At 54.0% G+C, this 19,670-nt stretch overlaps 1 protein-coding gene across 1 annotated transcript; it reads left to right on the top strand.

Moving 5' to 3' along the window:
• On the top strand, nucleotides 252-1,819 carry LOC8059324 (expansin-A15). The gene is made up of 2 exons (XM_002464525.2): nucleotides 252-728; nucleotides 864-1,819. Exons 1-2 carry the CDS (start codon nucleotides 596-598, stop codon nucleotides 1,499-1,501), a joined length of 771 nt encoding a protein of 256 aa, XP_002464570.1. The 5' UTR covers nucleotides 252-595; the 3' UTR covers nucleotides 1,502-1,819.

Below are 19,670 nucleotides of genomic sequence, written 5' to 3' on the forward strand. Positions count from 1 at the left end.
TGGAGATGCTACGATACTATCTGTCGAGTTCTTGCTTATCAGCGCTAGCTTCTTGTTACTTATCAACGCGTCCAATAGACGACCTCCAGTTCATCTCTAATCATTCTGTCCACGGAATTCAACCCTTAATTTGTTTTGACAATCGCCTCCATCGGGTGTCAGAGCTGACTTTGATGGACGCGGCCAGAGAATGGAAGTATAACAGAATCTTGCATGTTACGTTCCTGAATTAACAAGAGCCGGGCGGAGCTAGAGCACTCGAGACCAGAAAAGCGCACCCACGCCACGCCATGCACTTGCGCTTGCAGCGCCGATCTGAATCTGATCGGCTATCCGCATGCATCAGCGCAACTGTCGCTGCGCGCGCTCATGTGCCGTCGTGCCCGTCGATCTTGATCGCTTGGATTCAGCTGTTTCTCGTCGACGACTCCAACCCTTCCTAGCTATTTAAGAACCGATTGTAGCAACCACATCGAAGACCACCACCTTTCGTCTTGATCCCTCCCTCTATCGTGAGCTTCTTCCTGTGTGATCCATCTTCACTTGCACTGGATCCTGCTGTTCTGTTTGAGACGCCAAGCTAAGGGTGGCAGTAATGGAGACACCCAAACCTCTGGCCGTCGTGTTCCTCGCGGTGGTCGCGCTGGCTGCCGCGCCGCCGGCCGTCGACGCCTGGTCCAGGGGCACCGCCACGTTCTACGGCGGCGGCGACGCCTCGGGCACAATGGGTATGTACCCACTACCGTCTACCCTACCCATGCGCTAGTAACAATAATGCTTCATACGTACGAGTAGTAGATTTCACTGGATGCATGTTATGTCACGCTCCCATATGTGAACTGCCACACGTACGTTTCGATCAGGCGGGGCGTGCGGGTACGGCAACCTGTACGCGACGGGCTACGGGCAGTACACGGCGGCCCTGAGCCAGGTCCTGTACAACGACGGCGCGTCGTGCGGGCAGTGCTACCAGATCTCGTGCGACCCGCAGACGGACGCGCGGTGGTGCCGGCAGGGCGCCGGCCCCGTCACGGTCTCGGCCACCAACCTGTGCCCGCCCAACTACGCCTACTCCGGCAGCAACGGCGGCTGGTGCAACCCGCCGCGGGCGCACTTCGACATGTCCCAGCCGGCGTGGCTCAAGATCGGCATCTACCAGGGCGGCATCATCCCGGTGCTGTACCAGCGCGTGCCCTGCGTGAAGCAGGGCGGCGTGCGCTTCACCATCACCGGGTTCAACCACTACGAGCTGGTGCTCATCTCCAACGTCGCCGGCAGCGGCTCGGTGGCCAGCGCCTGGGTCCAGGGCGCCAACACCAACCGGGTGCCCATGAGCAGGAACTGGGGCGCCAACTGGCAGTCGCTGGCCGGGATCGCCGGCCAGGCGCTCACCTTCGGCGTCACGTCCACAGGCGGACAGAGCATCGTCTTCCCGTACGTCGTGCCGCAGAACTGGGTGTTCGGCATGTCATTCACCAGCAACTTGCAGTTCTCCTACTAACTACAGGAAGAATATATAAATATATATAGCGCTCGCCTACCTACTAAGCCTAGGCTCGGAGCGAGCCCGTCTCTTTGGATAGCATTTCAGTAGATAGTTAGCTTGGAGAAAGCTTTCTGCCTACAGCATTATGTATGCATGTTGTGCAAATCTTTTCCTTCATTTTGTATTTGTAATGATCTTGGTTTAGTTGTGGGAAGTAATTAAGATTTTAGTCTCTATGTCGGGCCAGCTGCTTGCTTGCCCCGTAGAACCAGACATACAAAAATGTAAGGTGTTTCATATTTGATTGAAAAATATTTAGACTGCGTGTGATAAGATCAGTTGCGCACCGACCGTTGTTCAATGACTGATGCGAAATTAACTAGAGTAAACATGAGTCAGAATCTCTACCGAAAACCAGAGCTTTGCCAAGTGTCATATGCTTTGCCAACTGTCAAATGTTGTCGGGCACTTGGCAAAGAGATTTTTTGCCGAGTGTCAGCACTCGGAAAAGGTTGGCTCTCGGCAAAGAGGCTCTTTGCCGAGTGTCGAGCACTCGGCAAAGCACAACACTCGGCAAAGACTAACGGTGGTACACATCGCCACCCTTTGCCGAGTGCCACAGTTTGACACTCAGCAAAGAGGCTCTTTGCCGAGTGTCAGAATTGGGCACTTGGTAAAGATTTTTTTTGTTTTTTGCCTCTAAACTTTTTCTTCTGGCTTTACACTTTATTTTGAAGGGCATGTTCAAATTTGGCACAGTTCTTGATATATTTTCTATATATTTTTAATTTATTTTATTTAAATATATTTTTGAAAATGGAAAATTGAACTGTAGGTGCATCGAATCATAGAATTTGACGATTGGAAAAAATAATATTCATGATACGTATTATAGTTTGAGGCCGTTTGCAGGAGTATGCCCGAAATTTCGAACGTCTTATACACGAAACATGGCAATAAAGTTGCAGGAGAAATGCATTTTAATTATATAAAATGCAAATAAAGTCTAAAAATCTTGAAACCTAGCGACACGTCTTCACATCACATGTGGATGCTATGATAAAAATTTGCGAACATTTCGCGCAAGTTGTCACGTACGTCAGTTATAAACCTACACCTCTCACATGTGACCCCGTAGGTGCTGATGAATTTTTGAATTGATCCCATATGTTTTTAACGCTCAATTTGGCTTGATTTCTACTAATCTTGTTGTCTTTCTTGCAGCCGGTGGCACATGCGGGCCAGAAGTGCACTACGTTCATGGCATATGCTATGGCCCACAAGGGTAAGGCGACGTTCAACGTCTCCTACAATCTGGACAACCTATCCGAGGCGTACACAAACCCGACATTCTACGACCGCACCAATGAACCAATGAGTACACGTCGGCGGCAAAGGTCTCTCCATAGAAACGACTACAACCCAAGCTCCTAGGACTTTGATTCAGGGGTTGTCATGAGCATTGGAGGAGGCAAGGAGCATGGTGGTACTATCTTGGTGACAGCGTTATCGACGCGACCTCTACTTCCTCTCTCTCCCATATGATTGTTTAAGTTGGTAGGTAGGTAAATGCTTAGGATCAAACCACAACACATGTAGCCTAGTGGATTTTTTGTCTGACACATGCAACGTCTTCTCTTTTGTGCAACCTCTATCATCGGCTGGTTCGAATAATCCACGTGTCAGACCCTCAAATGATCCGCATCAGTAGATGGTGGAGATTCTTCGGTACATGCAATCTCTTGGGCAACATACGGGTCTAGCTGCAATAAACCACATTGTGTATATGTTCATACTTGTTTATCAATTTGAGTATGTTTATGTACTCCTATTAAAATACTTTAGATCTTACCACGCGAATTTTTTTAAATAAATTCATATTTTTAATATATTACTAAAATGCCAATACTATATTATATACAATAAGTGTAACCGCATACTCTATGTATGCATGCATACTTAACATACATATCACTCTAGAGATATAGACTTCATCTACATACATTTCGTCCGGTCATATGCACCTTAAATCTAGAGATATAGACATGAGAGTAACTACATGTGCATGTAGAAAAAATGCGTCTTCAGTATCGTTCAGTATCTGTGTTTCAGTATTGTTCAGTATTTCGTAGTCTTAGGTGTAGTACTGGATGATACTGAACTTTGTACTGCTCAGTTTTGGAGGGTGTAGAATAGCACTTATATATACATTAATAAAGAGGCAAAATTTCATGCTATTTTTTCTCGTCCATCCATTTGTTTGGTCTGGAGAGTTTCTTTTGTCTAGACTTAGTTAAAATAGCTCATGTCTAGTATGATACAGAGTTCGATTCTAAAACATATTAATCTGTAATAGGAAAAAATCATGACCAAAAACATATGTGGCCAATGAGGACATGGTCTCTAATTAAGGCAGAAAAAGAAAAAAAACATGGCCAGCGTGGACACGACTGCTATGGCAAAAAGGGAAAAAAGTCAGAACGTTTATGAAAAAAGAGACCCAAACCAAGAGTTCGTATGGTAAAAAAGAAAGGAAAAAGAAAAAAAATTTTGACAAATGAGGACATGATCTCTATGACAAAAAGAAAAAGTCAGCGTTTATGGAAAAAAACTAAAGAAAAAGATTTAAACTAAATAAACTTATCATGGTTAGTATTATTAGGAATAGATCTCTACTTTTTTTCCTATATGAATTTATATTACGATCCAGTCCAACTTACTACTCCCTCCATTCCAAATTGTAAGTCATTTCAACAAACTTAGAAAATCAAAGTATTTTTACGTTTGACCAAAATTATAAAGAGAAATACTAAGATTTATAACGTAAAGTGAGTATATTATAAAAATATAATTAAGGAATAAGCTAATGATATTTAGTTGGTATCATAATAATAATTATTTTATTATATAAATTTGGTCAAATTTAGAAAAGTTTGACTCTCCAAGATTCTTGGAATAACTTACAATTTGAAATGGAGGGAGTAGAAGGTATTTATTTGGATTAGAATAGGATCCTACCTATACTTGTGTTGAAAAAATAAAAAAAGAGACCCAAACCAATAGTTTTGTACGGCAAAAGATAAAAAAAGTAAAAATTATGGCAAATCAGACACAATCTCTATGGTTAAAATAAAAATTCAGAATTTATAAAAAATAGAAGAAAAAAAATCCAAACTAAAGAAATTTATCGTAGTTTAGTATTATTAGAAATAAATATCTACTCTTACTTTTTTCTATATGGATTTAGATTGCAATCCTTGTCCAACTTATTCAGAGATAGACAAAAAAAAGTAGCTTGAAATTTTATTTTTTAATTGTTAAATAAAGTAGGTTTAGATATATAGATAAAAATACTAAAACATAAAAAGATATATGTACATTCCTGTTGTTTTCATGAACATTTGATAACTTTTTTCCTTTGCAACACACAGACATATTTACTAGTACTATATAAAATTGTAGAACAAGGCGAAGAAAAATAAACAATTTGTTTTTTATAAATACGTCATAACTATAAGGTGTTAGAAAATTAGATATTTTAATGTTTGATTTAATCCAGAAAATTACATATAATATTGTGGTGGCATAGATGTGCACGTGTGCAATTTTATCACTACTCAAAATAGAGATAAACATTCCAAATACTACTGCAGACATACTGAAAATAAAAGACAATCAAATAAGATTGTACCCTGAGGAGGGACCAGTGCCGAAGGCACCGGCGGCTCCATTCGCACTAGTCGACATAGTGCGTTGCTTGCAGTAGTGGACCACAGTCGATGCAGGAAGATGATCGCAGTGCAGTCCCGCGAACGTCCACCAGGAAGAAGACGATGAAGACGAAGTAGTCGCAGTTCCGAACTCGACCGTCCACCAGGAAGAAGACGCCCGATCCGCCGGAGTGGAAGAAGATGATCTCGCCGGTGAGCTGTCGCGGAAGACGCTCCCCAACAACCTGATTGCCTGCACACCCGAGTAGGTGTCTCGATGGGTTCTGGAGGCCTGCTCTCCCGATCTCTGTGCGCGCAGAGATTCGGGACGGGGACGAACAAAGAGTAACTCGACAGGAGATGAGAGGAAGTGTTGTGTCTCGCAGGTAAGGAAGGTTACTCGCGTATGGAATATATAGGCCTCAAGAGGAAATGTCTGGTTAGCAATTAATTGTCATTAATTGTACAACGGTCAGATCCTATTTTTCTCCCTTTCCTTATTCACCACGCGTGACACTTGATTAATTGTCATTAATTGTACAACGGTCAGATCGTGTGTCGGTGTTTTTTCCCCCGGGGGGTCACACCAACGAGTAAATTTGTATGCGTGCTCCCCTTTCCGGATGGTGATGCAAGAAGACACAGAGATTTATCCTGGTTCGGGCAAGAGAAGGCCCTACGTCCAGCGGGGGGAGAGAGTTCGTATTATCTTGCACCTAAGTGCTTGTACAGGGGCGAATACAAGCGTGGTATGAAATGTGTCGCTCTACTACGTGTGTGTGGGTTCTTGTGTTGTGATGTGTCCCTCTTCTATTCCTGAGTCCCTCCTTTTATAGCTCCAAGGAGAGACACAGGGTACATGCATAGATGTTAGAGTAGGGATCGATAGCCGCATGGAGCGCTGACCTACTCGAGGCTTCCGTACGGCATGGCCTCGAGCCGTCCCATCTTGATAGCTTGGTGATGATTACGCGTGCTCCTGCGTGCTGCCCTGCCAGCCGCCTTGTGCTGGTTCTGAGGTCGCATGCTCGTATGGTATGGTGGCGGATCCGGCGGAGCAGCTGTGGTGTTGTCAGTCGACGCCCGACTTGTCCCTGGGATGGGACCTTGTTCGGTCGAGGGTCGGGCGCCGCGTAATATGCTGATATCTGGAGCGCTGACCTTGGGTGTCTCGAGGGGGTCCCGATTAGACGTTCCATCCTTGTTTCCTGTGTCCTGACTCGCCCTGGGTCGTTCGGTGGGAAGGCTGCAAAAAGAACGATGGGACAGAAGCTTGCTCCCTATCACGCCTTCCGTGACCTGTGTGTTAGGTGGGGAAGCGTCAGGTGCATTTAATGCTTCGGCTCGCGTGCGCGCGTCGGGCGGCGGACAGTGTCCTCACGCCCGACACCTCTCGGTTCGCTCGAGCCCGCTTCCGTCATCGAGGGCAGTCGTCGCTCGAGTCCTGAACCGATTCGCTCGAGACTATTTCCGTCTTCGAGGCTGTGACCGTCGATGGCGGCGCATACGTAAGACTGGAGCGTCGAATTAAGGGTCTCGACCTTCATACGGGCAATCTCATAATGCGTATTGCTGAGGGTACCCCTTACCGATACCCTCGACAGTAGCCCCCGAGCCTCCATTTGAGCGCTAGCGCTCGAATGGAGGTTTTGATTTACGGTCGAATTTTCGTGGGGGCGCGCGAGCGACCCCGCGGGGTAGCCCCCGAGCCCTCGGAGGAGTTTTTGACTCCTTCGAGGGTTATGTTATCTAATTCGCAGGAACGCTTTCGACACCAGTGGTGGAAGGTTCTGACTGGCTCGTTTTTGCCCGGGGGTTTCGACGTACTCTCGATAGAGCGAGCGTCTTCCATCCCAAATTGAGTTCCTAGCGGGTAGTCCAAGTGAGAACCTGTGCCCCTTTCGAGGGGGTCAGCTGTAGCCCGGAGGCGTCCTCATAAAGCAGGGTCGACGTGGTCGGGGATACTGGTCTCATTCGATAGAGTCCAGCGGCTCGATGCCTCCCTTCGGGGGGATTCCTCTCGACTGTCTCGACCCTACCTTGAACATCACCAGCGAGTCCTCGAGGCGGGCCTCGATCTTCGACCGCTCGCTGGGGATCCTTGACTCTGGCGCTCGAGATCGGCTGTCGAACCCTTTCGGCGGGCCAGCCATCGACCTCTCGAGACTTTTGCGGTTATGTCCCTTGGCTTACGAGGGAAGGAAACGGTCGTGGCGGTTCGCCTTTCTGCCCGTTGGGCGCGTCTTTTTAGGCGGATGACGTTACGACGCCGTATCGGCGAGGAATTCGGAGAGTCCGGCCTGTGAGGAGAGAGAGAGAGAGAGAGCTGTCAGGCGGCGCATTTATGGGGGGAGTTACCTTACTTCTCGGATCTGTCCGTTGGCGGACAGCTGCCTATAAATATGTCGTCGCGTCACCGCCGTTCCTCTCCCTTCCGCCTTCTCGCTCTCGTTCCTTTGCTGCCTTTGCTTTCTCGTCATCTCCCGCGCACACGCCCCCTCGACCCGTAGCGAACCCACCGCCCCGTTAGCCGAGATGCCTGTAAGACTCGTCGCCGCCGATGACTGGCGCCCGTCGTCGATGACGGAGCGCCGGCTGTTGGAGCTCGAGAAGGAGGGACTGCTGCGCCGCCGCACCTCGCTGTCGTCGCCAGAGTGGATCGCGCCGCCAGCGAGCCACAGGGCGCCTCAGCCACCCGAGGGCTACGTGGTGTCGTTCGCCAAGTTTCACCGCCACGGTCTGGGCGCGCCTCCAAGCCGCTTCATGCGGGCCCTCTGCTTCCATTATGGGGTGGAGCTGCAGCACTTCTCTCCGAACGCCATCACCGTGGCGGCGGTCTTCGCCGCCGTGTGTGAGGGCTTCCTAGGGATGATGCCGCACTGGGAGCTGTGGCTCCACCTCTACAGGGGGGAGCTGTTTCACGCCTCCACCGGAACCACGGGCGTGAGGAAACCCGTGCGGGCGGGTTGCCTCAATCTGGTGCAGAAGACGGGGAAGACGGACCGGCCGCGGGAGTACATCCCGGTAGGGTTGTCGACCAACCACGCCGGTTGGGACTCCCAATGGTTCTACCTGCGGAACGACGACAACCTCCTTCCTTCCTACTCGGGCCGTCTGATCTTGGAGCGCCCAGCGGACTGGACTTACGGCGTCGTCCAAGCTCATCAGCCTCGGCTCGACCCTCTCCTCGACGCCCTGAAGAAGCTTCGCCAGGAAGGTTTGACCGCCGCCCTTGTCCTCTCGGCCGTCCATCATCGGAGAGTTCTCCCTCTGATGTCACGACCGCTGAGGATGGACGAGATGGGCCCTGGTGTCTCGTCTCGGGACCTCGAGGCATGTCGGATGTCCAGCGAGCCTCCGGCGGACGATGAAGTCGCGGCCCGAGTCAGGGCCGCAATTGCCGGTGATTTTAAGCCGGAGCATGTCAACGGCTTCCCCATGAGGCCTGACGCAGGCTCGATCGATCTGGTACGCTTTCTTCTTACGCGCATCCTCGATTCTGGGTTTCCCTTATTCCCTCTCTTTCTTCTAAGTTTACCTTAGTTTTGGCAGGGTCGAATTGATGTCCGGTCCTCGAGGCCTCCGGTAAAGGAGGACGAGGTCGATCACGACAAACGGCGCCAATCCGCCGAGAAGCTGAAGTCTGCCAAGGACTCCGCAAAGAAGGGGGAGAAGAAGAAGAACCTCGACCGCCAAGCATTAGAGGCGCGTCGAGCCAAATCCAGGCAGAGGGGGGAACCTGAGGAAGAATCCCCCAACGATGACGATGACGACGACGAGAGTAGCGACGATTCCGAGGGGATGGCGTCGCGCCTCGATCGGATCCTCGAGGGCCCGCCTCGAGGTGACGTCGACGCCCCCCGGACGGAGGTGCCGGAGGAGGGTCCGAGCGGATCTCGTCGTCCCCGGCCCGACGCTCCTTCCGCGCCCAAGGCGGGCCAAGACGCACCGCGCCCTCCCCTGGCGCCCAGGGAGAGCGGTCCGGCTAGGTCCCAGGCGTCGGGGCCGCTAACTCGCGGTCGCGCTGCGGCCTCTGAGAAAGGGGACGCTGGTCGTAGGAGCACGAGTCCCGGCGCCCGCCAGGCGGGGACCGACGTACCTAGGCCAGTTTCTGCCCCCGAGGGGCCTAGCGCCCCGACGCGGGGTGGCTCGAGGCCCGCTGGTCGGGTAGGCGGAAGGCGAGCCGTTCTGCCCGTGGGGTAAGCCCTTTTGTTGTTGCGGTCTTTGTCCCCCCATTCTTTCACCCTTCCTCACATGCCGACTTTTTCTCAGGTTGAAACGGACCCTCGAGCAGGCCCAACCATCGATGGCCAAGAGGCTCAGAACGGGTGCCGCCTCCACGGAACCAGGTTCGTAGTTAATTCCTGGGTGTCGCGATATTCTTACGTCGGTTATCATAACGTCTGACCCTTACCCTTTGTTTTGTAGGCTCGTCAAGCACCCCACCTTCAGCCGGCGTCGAGATAGCTTCGCCTCGTCCCGCGCCTACTCCGCCACCACCGACTCATGATGCGGCCCCCCAGACGCGAGCGTCAGAGGGAGCCCCCGAGCCCTCTCGATTGGGGGTCGAGGGGGAACCCATCACCATCAGCGATACGTCTGATGGCAACGAAGCGTCTGGGGGCGCTCGACCCATGGAGGAAGAAGCGTCGACTCCCAACGTCACAGGACGGACTCCCTGGCCCGCAGGCCTTCGAGCCCTCGAGGCGCAAAGGAAGATGGTGGAGGAGGAGGGGCGGGAGCGCGAGGCGACGCAGCCGTCACTGGAGCAGCAGCAGCAGCGACCCCAGCCGGAGGAGCAACTGCAGCATCAGCAGGGGGAGCAGCAGCAGCAGCTGGGGCAGCAACAGCAGCTGGGGGGCCAAGAGAACGAGCCACTCGAGCCCCCGCCTCAAATTTTGGCCGAACCGGCACCGCTGGCGTCGCAAGAGCCCGGCGATCAAGAGGAAGATTTGCCGGTGTACGGGCCTCCCACCCCAGCGTGGCTCCTCCCGGGGGCGCCTGCCGCGATCCGGGCAGAGTCGGGGCGAGCGGACGGAGTGGTGGCGCTCGCCTGCATGATGCGCACCCCCACCGACCCCGAGTCCGAGATCAAGAGGACACTCTACGGCATGGACGGGATCGCCCCAGGGTTCCTCCGGGAGCGTCGAGCGTGGGAGGACCGCTTTCCCTCTGAGGAGGACGAGATCGGGTCGTCTGGGAGCAAGGACGGTACGTGGAAGACGGTGGACGACGACGGCCGGTTCCCTTGCCTTGCCGACCTGTTCTTGCGCCACGGGGGTTCCCTCGAGACCGTCGAGAACTTTCTCCGCGGCGTCAAGGTGCGGGCCGATCGGGAGATGGAGAACTGGTGCCCCGATCGGATTCGTATCCGAGCGTCCAGCGACCCGTCCGAGCCCAATATCTTCCTCGATGACAAGAAGGAAGTCGAGAAGTGGGAGCACGTCGAGGAGCTCCGCCTTTGGATGAAACACGTGGTGGGGCTCCTATCGGACGTCATCAACAACGGGCTCGGGCCAGCCTATTTTGTAAGTGTTTCTCGAGCTCCAATCTTTGTGGTGCTTTCGGGTCCCCGTGTTCTAATCCCCCTGACCCCTGATTCGCAGGATATGAAAGAGACCTCTCGCATCAAGTCTAGCTTCATACATGCCACGAGGGGCGGATGGGAGCAGCTTCCCCTCCTCAAGGATCAACTCCTCGAGTCGCAGGAAAAGCTGCTTAAAGCTTACAAAGATCTTATAGCACTCGAGGAGGAGAAGAAGGTGAGGGAGGCTGCTTTGGCCGAGGCCCGAGAGGTCTCGAAGAAGGCGGAGGAGGAGGCGGTGCGGCTACGGGAGCGGGCTCTTACGGTCGAGGAGGCCGCATCCAGAGCCCGGGAGGAGGTCCTGTCCCACAAGAGCATCATCGCGGACCTGGACAAGGAGAAGGGCCTTCTCCAAACCGACCTGGACTCCCTCCGCGATACCTTCCAGAAGATGAAGGTGGCGTACGTGGACAATGAGGTCGCCAGGGGTGCCGCCGAGGACGCAAAGAAGAAAGCCCTCGAAGACCTCGAGATGGAGCGAGCTCGATCCCGCAGTCTCTCTGACGACGTCGAGCGTCTGAAGGGAGAACTGCTGGAGAAGAGTGGAGCCGTCGCTCAGGCTGGCAGGGTGATCGAAGATCTCCGCGTCGCCAATACTGAGCTGGCGCGCTCCAACAGAGAGATCGAGCGTGCCAACACCAGATTGGTTGGCGAGAACACGGCTCTAGAGGAGAGCATCAAAGGTATGTTCCCTTCGTCGAATTTCCTTTTCGAGGTGTGCTTGAGCTTTTCCTAAAGCTTCTTTGTATTGGTATTTGTAGGGCTCAAGGACGAACTCCTGGCCGCCCAAGCCGAGGCTCGCAACGCCAAGGCTCAACTTGAGGCTGAGGTTGCTTTGAACCGTCGAGTGCGGACGGCGATAAGCGATCTCTCGACCTCTTGGGAGGTCGAGCCTATGGATGAGTCGAGGGAGGACGCCCGAGGCGATGCCCTGATCGACCAGTTGTGCTACGTAGGCGCAACGCTGCGAGATCGGGTGCGGGATGCCCTCCATATCGGGGTGAAGCGGGCGATGGCGGTTGTCTGCTCGGGCTTCTCCTACGACATGGAGGTGGTGTCTCATGGCTTCGTCACCGACATCTCCAAGACCGACGCGGAGAACGAGGAGAGGCTCCATGCCTTGATCGACGACGCGGAGGCTCCTGGAGAAAGGTTGGCCAAGCTCTTCGAGCCTGAGGTGCTCCCTCCTGAGGCTAGCTCGGGCGGAGGTGAGGGTGGCGAGGATCGTACCATGGACTGAGGCCTGCGAGCCTGCTCGGGGTGCCTGGGGCCCCTTGTATAAAACTTTGTTAATCCTGTTTTTAAGCGATACAGTATTTTTGTGGTTGTTAAATGTCTGTTTGTCTTTCCACTCGAGGTTCTTTTATTTCTTTTTGCGCCTACATATGTGTTCCTTGTTCGATTTTTCGTAAAAGACAGCTTCGATCGCCTCGAGGGTGAGGGAGTGAGTAGAATTTCCATAGCCCGGGGGCGTAGGTGTTCTCAGGCTCATTATCCTTCGGCCCTCGAGGGGCTCGAGGCGCCTCGCCTACTCGATCGTTCAAGGTTTACTAAGTAGGAAAGAGAGAAACTTTTTGGCTTTTTCGACGCTTGGGGAGGGGTCGTCCCTCTGGTAGCCCCCGAGGGGGTGCGGACTATGATGGGTCATGGTTGGCATCCCCTTTTGACGTCGAGACTATAACTCGTGACTATTTTTGGTACAGAAAGAAACCGCTCGAGGGAAAGACTTTATTTATTCATGCGTTCATTTACAAAGTCTTCGTACAAAATGTAGGATCGTAATTCTAGGACTTCTAGGGGTAGAATCGACGTAGCTGTTCGATGTTCCATGCGTTGGTGAAGACTGCCCCTTTTTCGTCCGCCAGTTCGTACGTTCCTGGCTTAAGGACCTCGGCCACCACATACGGGCCTTCCCAAGGTGGGGTCAGCTTGTGGCGTCCTTGGTTGCTTTGCCGGCGTCGTAGGACAAGGTCGCCTACGTTGAGGTCCCTCTTGCGCACGTGCTTGTCGTGGTAGCGTCGGAGTCTCTGCTGATATCTAGCAGAGTTGAGGAGGGCCATGTCTCGAGCCTCCTCGAGTTGGTCGACCGCGTTTTCTTGAGTTTCTTTGTTTGATTGCTCGTTGTAAGCCTTGAGTCGAGGTGACCCATACTCGAGGTCTGTGGGGAGGACAGCCTCAGAGCCGTAGACCATGAAGAACGGGGTGTATTTAGTGGCCCTGCTTGGCGTTGTCCTTAGGCTCCATAGGACTGAGGAAAGCTCCTCGACCCATTTCTTGCCGAATTTTTTCAATCGATTGTAGATCCTTGGCTTGAGTCCTTGCAAAATCATGCCGTTGGCTCGCTCGAACTGGCCGTTAGTTCGAGGGTGGGCTACTGCGGACCAGTTCACACGGATGTGATGCTGATTGCAGAAATCCAAGAACTTTCTGCCAGTGAACTGGGTGCCGTTGTCGGTGATGATGACATTGGGGATCCCAAATCGATGGATGATGTCGGAGAAGAAAAGGACGGCCTGCTCGGAGCGGATGTTAGTGATGGGTCGAGCCTCGATCCATTTGGAGAACTTGTCAATAGCCACCAGCAAATGGGTATACCCTCCTTTCGCCTTTTGTAGAGGTCCTACTAAATCGAGCCCCCACACCGCAAACGGCCAGGTGATGGGGATCATCTGAAGAGCATGGGCGGGCAGGTGTGTCTGTTTGGCGTAGAATTGGCACCCATGACACGAGCGTACGAGCTCGATGGCATCCGCCACGGCCGTTGGCCAGTAAAAGCCTTGCCGAAAAGCGTTTCCTACAAGGGTCCGTGGGGCGGCGTGGTGGCCACAAGCCCCCGAGTGCAGGTCGTCGAGGAGTTTTCGGCCTTCCTCTATGGTGATGCAACGCTGTAAGATCCCCGTCGGGCTCCGTCGATATAGCTCGTTGTCTTCACCATAGATCACATATGATTTGGCCCGTCGAGCGATACGACGAGCTTCTGTCCTGTCTTCTGGCAACTCACCGCGGATAAGGCAGTCGAGGAGCGGTGTGCGCCAATCGAATGGTCGACCCGGTCGTCGTTCTATTTCCATCACCTCTTCCTCTATCAAGAGCGCGTCGACAGCATTGGTAGGTTGGGCGATGGTGGTGTCGACGCCAGCCCCCGTGCCTAGGTCGACGGATGGCTCGTGTAGATCCTTTGAGAATGCATCAGGCGGCACTGTGCCTCTGGTAGATGCAATCTTGGCGAGTTCGTCGGCTGCCTCGTTGTAGCGTCGAGCGACATGGACAAGCTCGAGGCCGTGGAATTTGTCTTCGAGTCGACGCACCTCCTTGCAGTATGCTTCCATTTTTGGGTCATGGCAACTCGAGGCTTTCATTACCTGGTCGATGACGAGTTGGGAGTCGCCTCGGACGTCGAGGCGTCGGACTCCTAACTCAATAGCGATCTTGAGACCGTTGACGAGGGCCTCATATTCTGCGACATTGTTAGATGCGGCGAAATGAATCCTGATTATGTACCTCATGTGGACGCCCAAGGGTGAGATGAACAGTAGGCCGGCCCCGGCCCCAGTTTTCATGAGTGACCCATCGAAATACATTGTCCACAGCTCCGCCTGGACCCGAGCTGGGGGAAGCTGGGAGTCCGTCCATTCCGCGACGAAATCTACCAGGGCTTGCGATTTGATGGCCTTTCGAGGCGCGTAAGTGAGAGTCTCGCTCATGAGCTCGACCGACCACTTTGCTATCCTTCCCGTGGCCTCCTTGCTCTGGATTATCTCTCCCAAAGGGAAAGAAGAGACCACCGTGATAGGATGACCAAGGAAGTAATGCTGTAATTTGCGACGGGCAAGTATTACGGCGTAGATCAGCTTCTGGATTTGGGGGTAACGCGCCTTGGTCTCCGAAAGCACCTCGCTGACGAAATAGACTGGCCTTTGGACTGGCAGCGCGTGACCCTCCTCTTGTCTTTCGACCACCACCGCCGCGCTGACGACCTGGGTCGTCGACGCGACGTAGAGGAGCAGCGGTTCCGCAGGTTGAGGTGGAACCAGGACTGGTGCCGAAGTCAGCGTCTTTTTCAGTTTTTCGAGTGCTTCTTCGGCCTCGGGGGTCCAAGAAAAACGCTCGACCTTCTTCAGGAGTCGATATAATGGTAATGCCTTTTCTCCTAGTCTCGAGATGAAACGGCTCAGAGCCGCCAGGCACCCCGTGACTCTCTGGACACCCTTGATGTCTCGGATTGGCCCCATTTTCGTGATGGCCGAGACTTTCTCGGGGTTGGCCTTGATACCGCGCTGTGAAACAATGTATCCTAAGAGCATGCCTCGAGGCACGCCGAAAACGCACTTCTCGGGATTAAGCTTGATCCGGCTGGTGCGTAAGCAGCTGAAGGCAACCTCGAGGTCCTGGATCAGGTCTCCTCGTTGCTTTGACTTGACGACAATGTCGTCGACGTAGGCCTCGACCGTTGAGCCTATATGTTCGCCAAATACGTGGAGCATGCAACGTTGATACGTGGCTCCCGCGTTTCGAAGTCCAAATGGCATGGTCACGTAGCAATACATCCCGAAAGGCGTGATGAAAGAGGTCGCGAGCTGGTCGGACTCTTTCATTTTTATTTGGTGATAACCAGAATAAGCATCAAGGAAAGAAAGGGTTTCACATCCCGCGGTAGAATCGACAATCTGATCAATGCGTGGTAATGGAAAGGGAACTTTCGGACATGCTTTATTCAAACTAGTATAATCGACACACATCCTCATTTTCCCATTCTTTTTCTTAACTAATACAGGGTTCGCTAACCAGTCAGGATGATGAACCTCCTTGATGAATCCGGCCGTCAAAAGCTTGTGGACTTCCTCGCCAATGATCTTGCGCTTTTCCTCGTCGAATCGGCGCAACCGCTGCTTCACTGGCTTGGAACCGGCTCGAATCTCCAAGGAGTGCTCGGCGACTTCCCTTGGTATGCCCGGCATATCCGAGGGACTCCATGCAAACATATCAGCATTCGCACGGAGAAAGTCGACGAGCACGGCTTCCTATTTGGGGTCGAGGTCGGTGCTGATCGTCAGCACCTTGCCGTCGGAGTTGTTGGGGTCGAGCGGGATCTTCTTAGTTCCTTCCGCCGCCTCGAAGCTGCCCGCATGTCGTTTAGGTTCTGGAGCCTCAGCGGCCATGGCTTCGAGCTTTGCAACGAGCTCGGTGGAGCTCTCGACCGCCTCCCCGTACTCGACGCACTCGACGTCGCACTCGTACGCGTGCTCGAAGGAGGAACTGACGGTGATGACGCCTTTGGGACCAGGCATCTTCAGCTTCAAATATGTGTAGTTGGGTATAGCCATGAACTTGGCGTAGCCCGGGCGCCCGATGATGGCGTGGTACGTGCCTCGGAACCCAACCACCTCGAAGGTGAGGGTCTCCTTCCTGAAGTTGGCCGCCGTGCCGAAGCAGACCGGTAGGTCGATTCGACCTACTGGCAGTGCCTTTTTCCCCGGTACGACGCCATGGAAACCGCCGGCGCTTGGCTGGAGGCGTCCTCTATCGATGCCGAGGAGATCGAGGGTCTTGAGGTAGATGATGTTGAGGCTGCTGCCACCATCCATTAGCACTTTCGAGAGTCGGGTGTTGACGATGATGGGGTCGACGACGAGTGGGTAGACGCCTGGGGCGACTACCTTGTCAGGGTGATCTTCTCGGTCGAAGGTGATGGGAGTGCTTGACCAGCTAAGATACTGGGGCACCGCCATTCTTGCTGCAAAGACTTCGCGACGCTCCCTTTTGCGCTGCCTCGCGGTCAACTGAGTCGAAGGCCCGCCATAGATCATGTAGCAGTCGTGGACGGCGGGGAAGCCGTCGTCATCTTTGTTGTCCTCCTTGCCGCCAGCCTTCTCCTTCTTGGAGTCCTTGCGCGTATCTTTTTTGAACCCCTGACCATCGAAATGCTTTTTCAGCATGCGACAGTCCTTGAGTTTGTGGCTAGCGCCTCCCTTATGGTAAGGGCACGGCTCTTCCAACATCTTGTCAAAGATGCCTCCCTCCGGAGGGCCTCGCGGCTTCTTTCGATCCATTGCGGCGACGAGGTCGTCACCCGAATCTCCCTGGTGGAACTGCCGCACTTTCTGCTTCTTTTTATTTTTCTTGAGGCCTCGACTGGAAGTCCCATCTTCATCGACAGGCTGCTTGCCTTTTCTTCCTTCTGAGCTGAAGAAGGCGCCGACTGCCTCCTCCCCTGCCGCGTAGTTAGCTACTACGTCCATCAGCTCGTCGACGGTTTGAGGTCGATTGCGGCCTAATTCCCGCACCAAGTCTCGACTGGTGGTGCCCGAGACAAACGCCAAGATGACGTCGTGGTCGGGGATGTGTGGCAACTCAGTGCGCTGCTTCGAGAAGTGTCGAGCGTACTCCCGAAGAGTCTCTCCTGACTTCTGCTTGCATTTGCTGAGGTCCCACGAGTTCCCTGGCCGTATATAGGTCCCTTTGAAATTACCCTCGAAGACTCTGACCAGGTCAACCCAGTTGTGAATCTGATTGGCTGGGAGTTCCTCGAGCCATCGACGGGCGGTGTCGGAGAGAAAAAGGGGTAGCTGTCTGATGATGGCTCGATCATCCCCCCGAGCGCCACCTAGCTGACAAGCCAGCCTGAAATCGGCCAGCCATAGCTCTGGCTTGGTTTCTCCATTGTACTTCGTGATGCTGGTTGGGGGTCGGAATGGACTAGGCAGGGGCGTGCTGCGAATCGCCCTGCTGAACACCCGCGGGCCCGGTGGCTCGGGGGCCACCCGGTCCTCGTCGCTGTCGTACCTCCCACCGCGATGCGTGCTATAACCACGTTCTTCCGCGTCTCCATGCCGGCGGCGTCTATTTTCTTTGACGTCGTGTCGCGCGTCGTGTCGACGTTGATTGTCGGCAGGGAGGATGAGAGCGGTCTTTCTACCTCGAGGGGGAGGTTGTTGCTGGACAGACACCTCCTCTTCGATTAGAGGCTGTTCGTCGCGCTTTTCTGTGGCAGCTCCTCGTCGTCGAGATGCCGAACTTTCGGCTTGTTGAACTGCTGCCACCTGGAGCAATGTCTGAACTTTATCTCGAATTCGTCGGGCCTGGGAATTTGATGGTTCTGGCATGTTACGTAGCAGCATCGTTGCTGCCACTACATTCTGGCCTGCTCGAGGGAAACGGCCGACAGGTTGCTCCGCCTCTGTGTCACCGACGATCTGTCGATGTACCTCTCGAGCGCGTCTGCGGACACTTCCGCCCGGCGGGTAGGGCAGGTCTTGTTCGAGGATTTGCTCGAGCAGGACGAGGCGCTCGCGATCTTCGTCGAGCTTCATCTTGAGCTCCCGCAGCTGCGCGAGCTGCGCAGTTTTATCTTCCTGAGGAAGAGGGTCGAGCCGTCCGTCGTTCCCAGGCGTCCTGGGGTCTTCTTGCGCCGCGGGGGCTCGACCACCCGCAACAGCATCCCGTGTCTCGTCGGTGGTTTCTGCCGCCCCGTCGAGGTGATAGCATTCCCTCGTAGGGTCATAGCTGTCTGTCTCGGAGTCGGAGTCCGGCTCGGCAGCGTGGAAACACTCACGTCCTTCCTCCAGCCATCGTTGCCTGAGGGTGGTGATCGAGTATCGTCCGGGGCCTAGACGGCGGAGGCCTCGTACTCGGGAAAGGTCCGGCAGTTCGGACGTCGGCCGCCGCTCTTCGGAGCTACGTGGGATGACCATTGGTCTTTCCACGTATGTCTGAGCGTTTGGGCATATCGTCTTGGCGAGCGATGCCGCGGCGTTGTCCAACCCGAACGGCAGTGCCGCCCTTGGAGAGAACAACCCGTGTGGAAGTAGCCTAGCTGTGGTGGGGGAGGGCGCGCGAGACGCGTCTCCCCCCGTCGTCGCGTGGTGCTGAGTCGTCGCGCTCGTTGCTCGATCACATGGTGTTGCTGACCCGTGGCCCACATCCTGCCTTGCACGAGTTGTTGGTCGTGCCGAAGCAGAGGGGCCGCGGTGGTGTTGCCCGCGCCTCTTCTTAGGCGGGGAGGCGTGGTGGTGAGGGCGTCTTGGAGCCTTCAACCGTGCTGGCGTAACGCGGACTCCTCCTGGTCCTTTGACCGAGAGCAAGATCATGTCGTAGCCGGAGCCCGTAGACATGAACTCGAGACTCCCAAACCAAATCACCGTGGAGTGCGGAAGCGGCGAGGCAGGAGTAGCCATCCGGAAAGTGGTGGGAAATCGGTGAAAAACACGCAGGACCCCTATCTGGCGCGCCAACTGTCGGTGTTTTTTCCCCCGGGGGGTCACACCAACGAGTAAATTTGTATGCGTGCTCCCCTTTCCGGATGGTGATGCAAGAAGACACAGAGATTTATCCTAGTTCGGGCAAGAGAAGGCCCTACGTCCAGCGGGGGGAGAGAGTTCGTATTATCTTGCACCTAAGTGCTTGTACAGGGGCGAATACAAGCGTGGTATGAAATGTGTCGCTCTACTACGTGTGTGTGGGTTCTTGTGTTGTGATGTGTCCCTCTTCTATTCCTGAGTCCCTCCTTTTATAGCTCCAAGGAGAGACACAGGGTACATGCATAGATGTTAGAGTAGGGATCGATAGCCGCATGGAGCGCTGACCTACTCGAGGCTTCCGTACGGCATGGCCTCGAGCCGTCCCATCTTGATAGCTTGGTGATGATTACGCGTGCTCCTGCGTGCTGCCCTGCCAGCCGCCTTGTGCTGGTTCTGAGGTCGCATGCTCGTATGGTATGGTGGCGGATCCGGCGGAGCAGCTGTGGTGTTGTCAGTCGACGCCCGACTTGTCCCTGGGATGGGACCTTGTTCGGTCGAGGGTCGGGCGCCGCGTAATATGCTGATATCTGGAGCGCTGACCTTGGGTGTCTCGAGGGGGTCCCGATTAGACGTTCCATCCTTGTTTCCTGTGT

Source organism: Sorghum bicolor, chromosome 1 (genome assembly GCF_000003195.3).
Source record: "Sorghum bicolor cultivar BTx623 chromosome 1, Sorghum_bicolor_NCBIv3, whole genome shotgun sequence".
Lineage (NCBI taxonomy): Eukaryota > Viridiplantae > Streptophyta > Magnoliopsida > Poales > Poaceae > Sorghum > Sorghum bicolor.

Excerpts from the sequence above, each read along its gene's own strand:
- LOC8059324 (XM_002464525.2), top strand. The coding sequence starts at position 596 with ATGGAGACACCCAAACCTCTGGCCGTCGTGTTCCTCGCGGTGGTCGCG. Across the intron at positions 729-863 it reads CGACGCCTCGGGCACAATGG|GCGGGGCGTGCGGGTACGGC; the intron begins GTATGTACCCAC and ends CGTTTCGATCAG.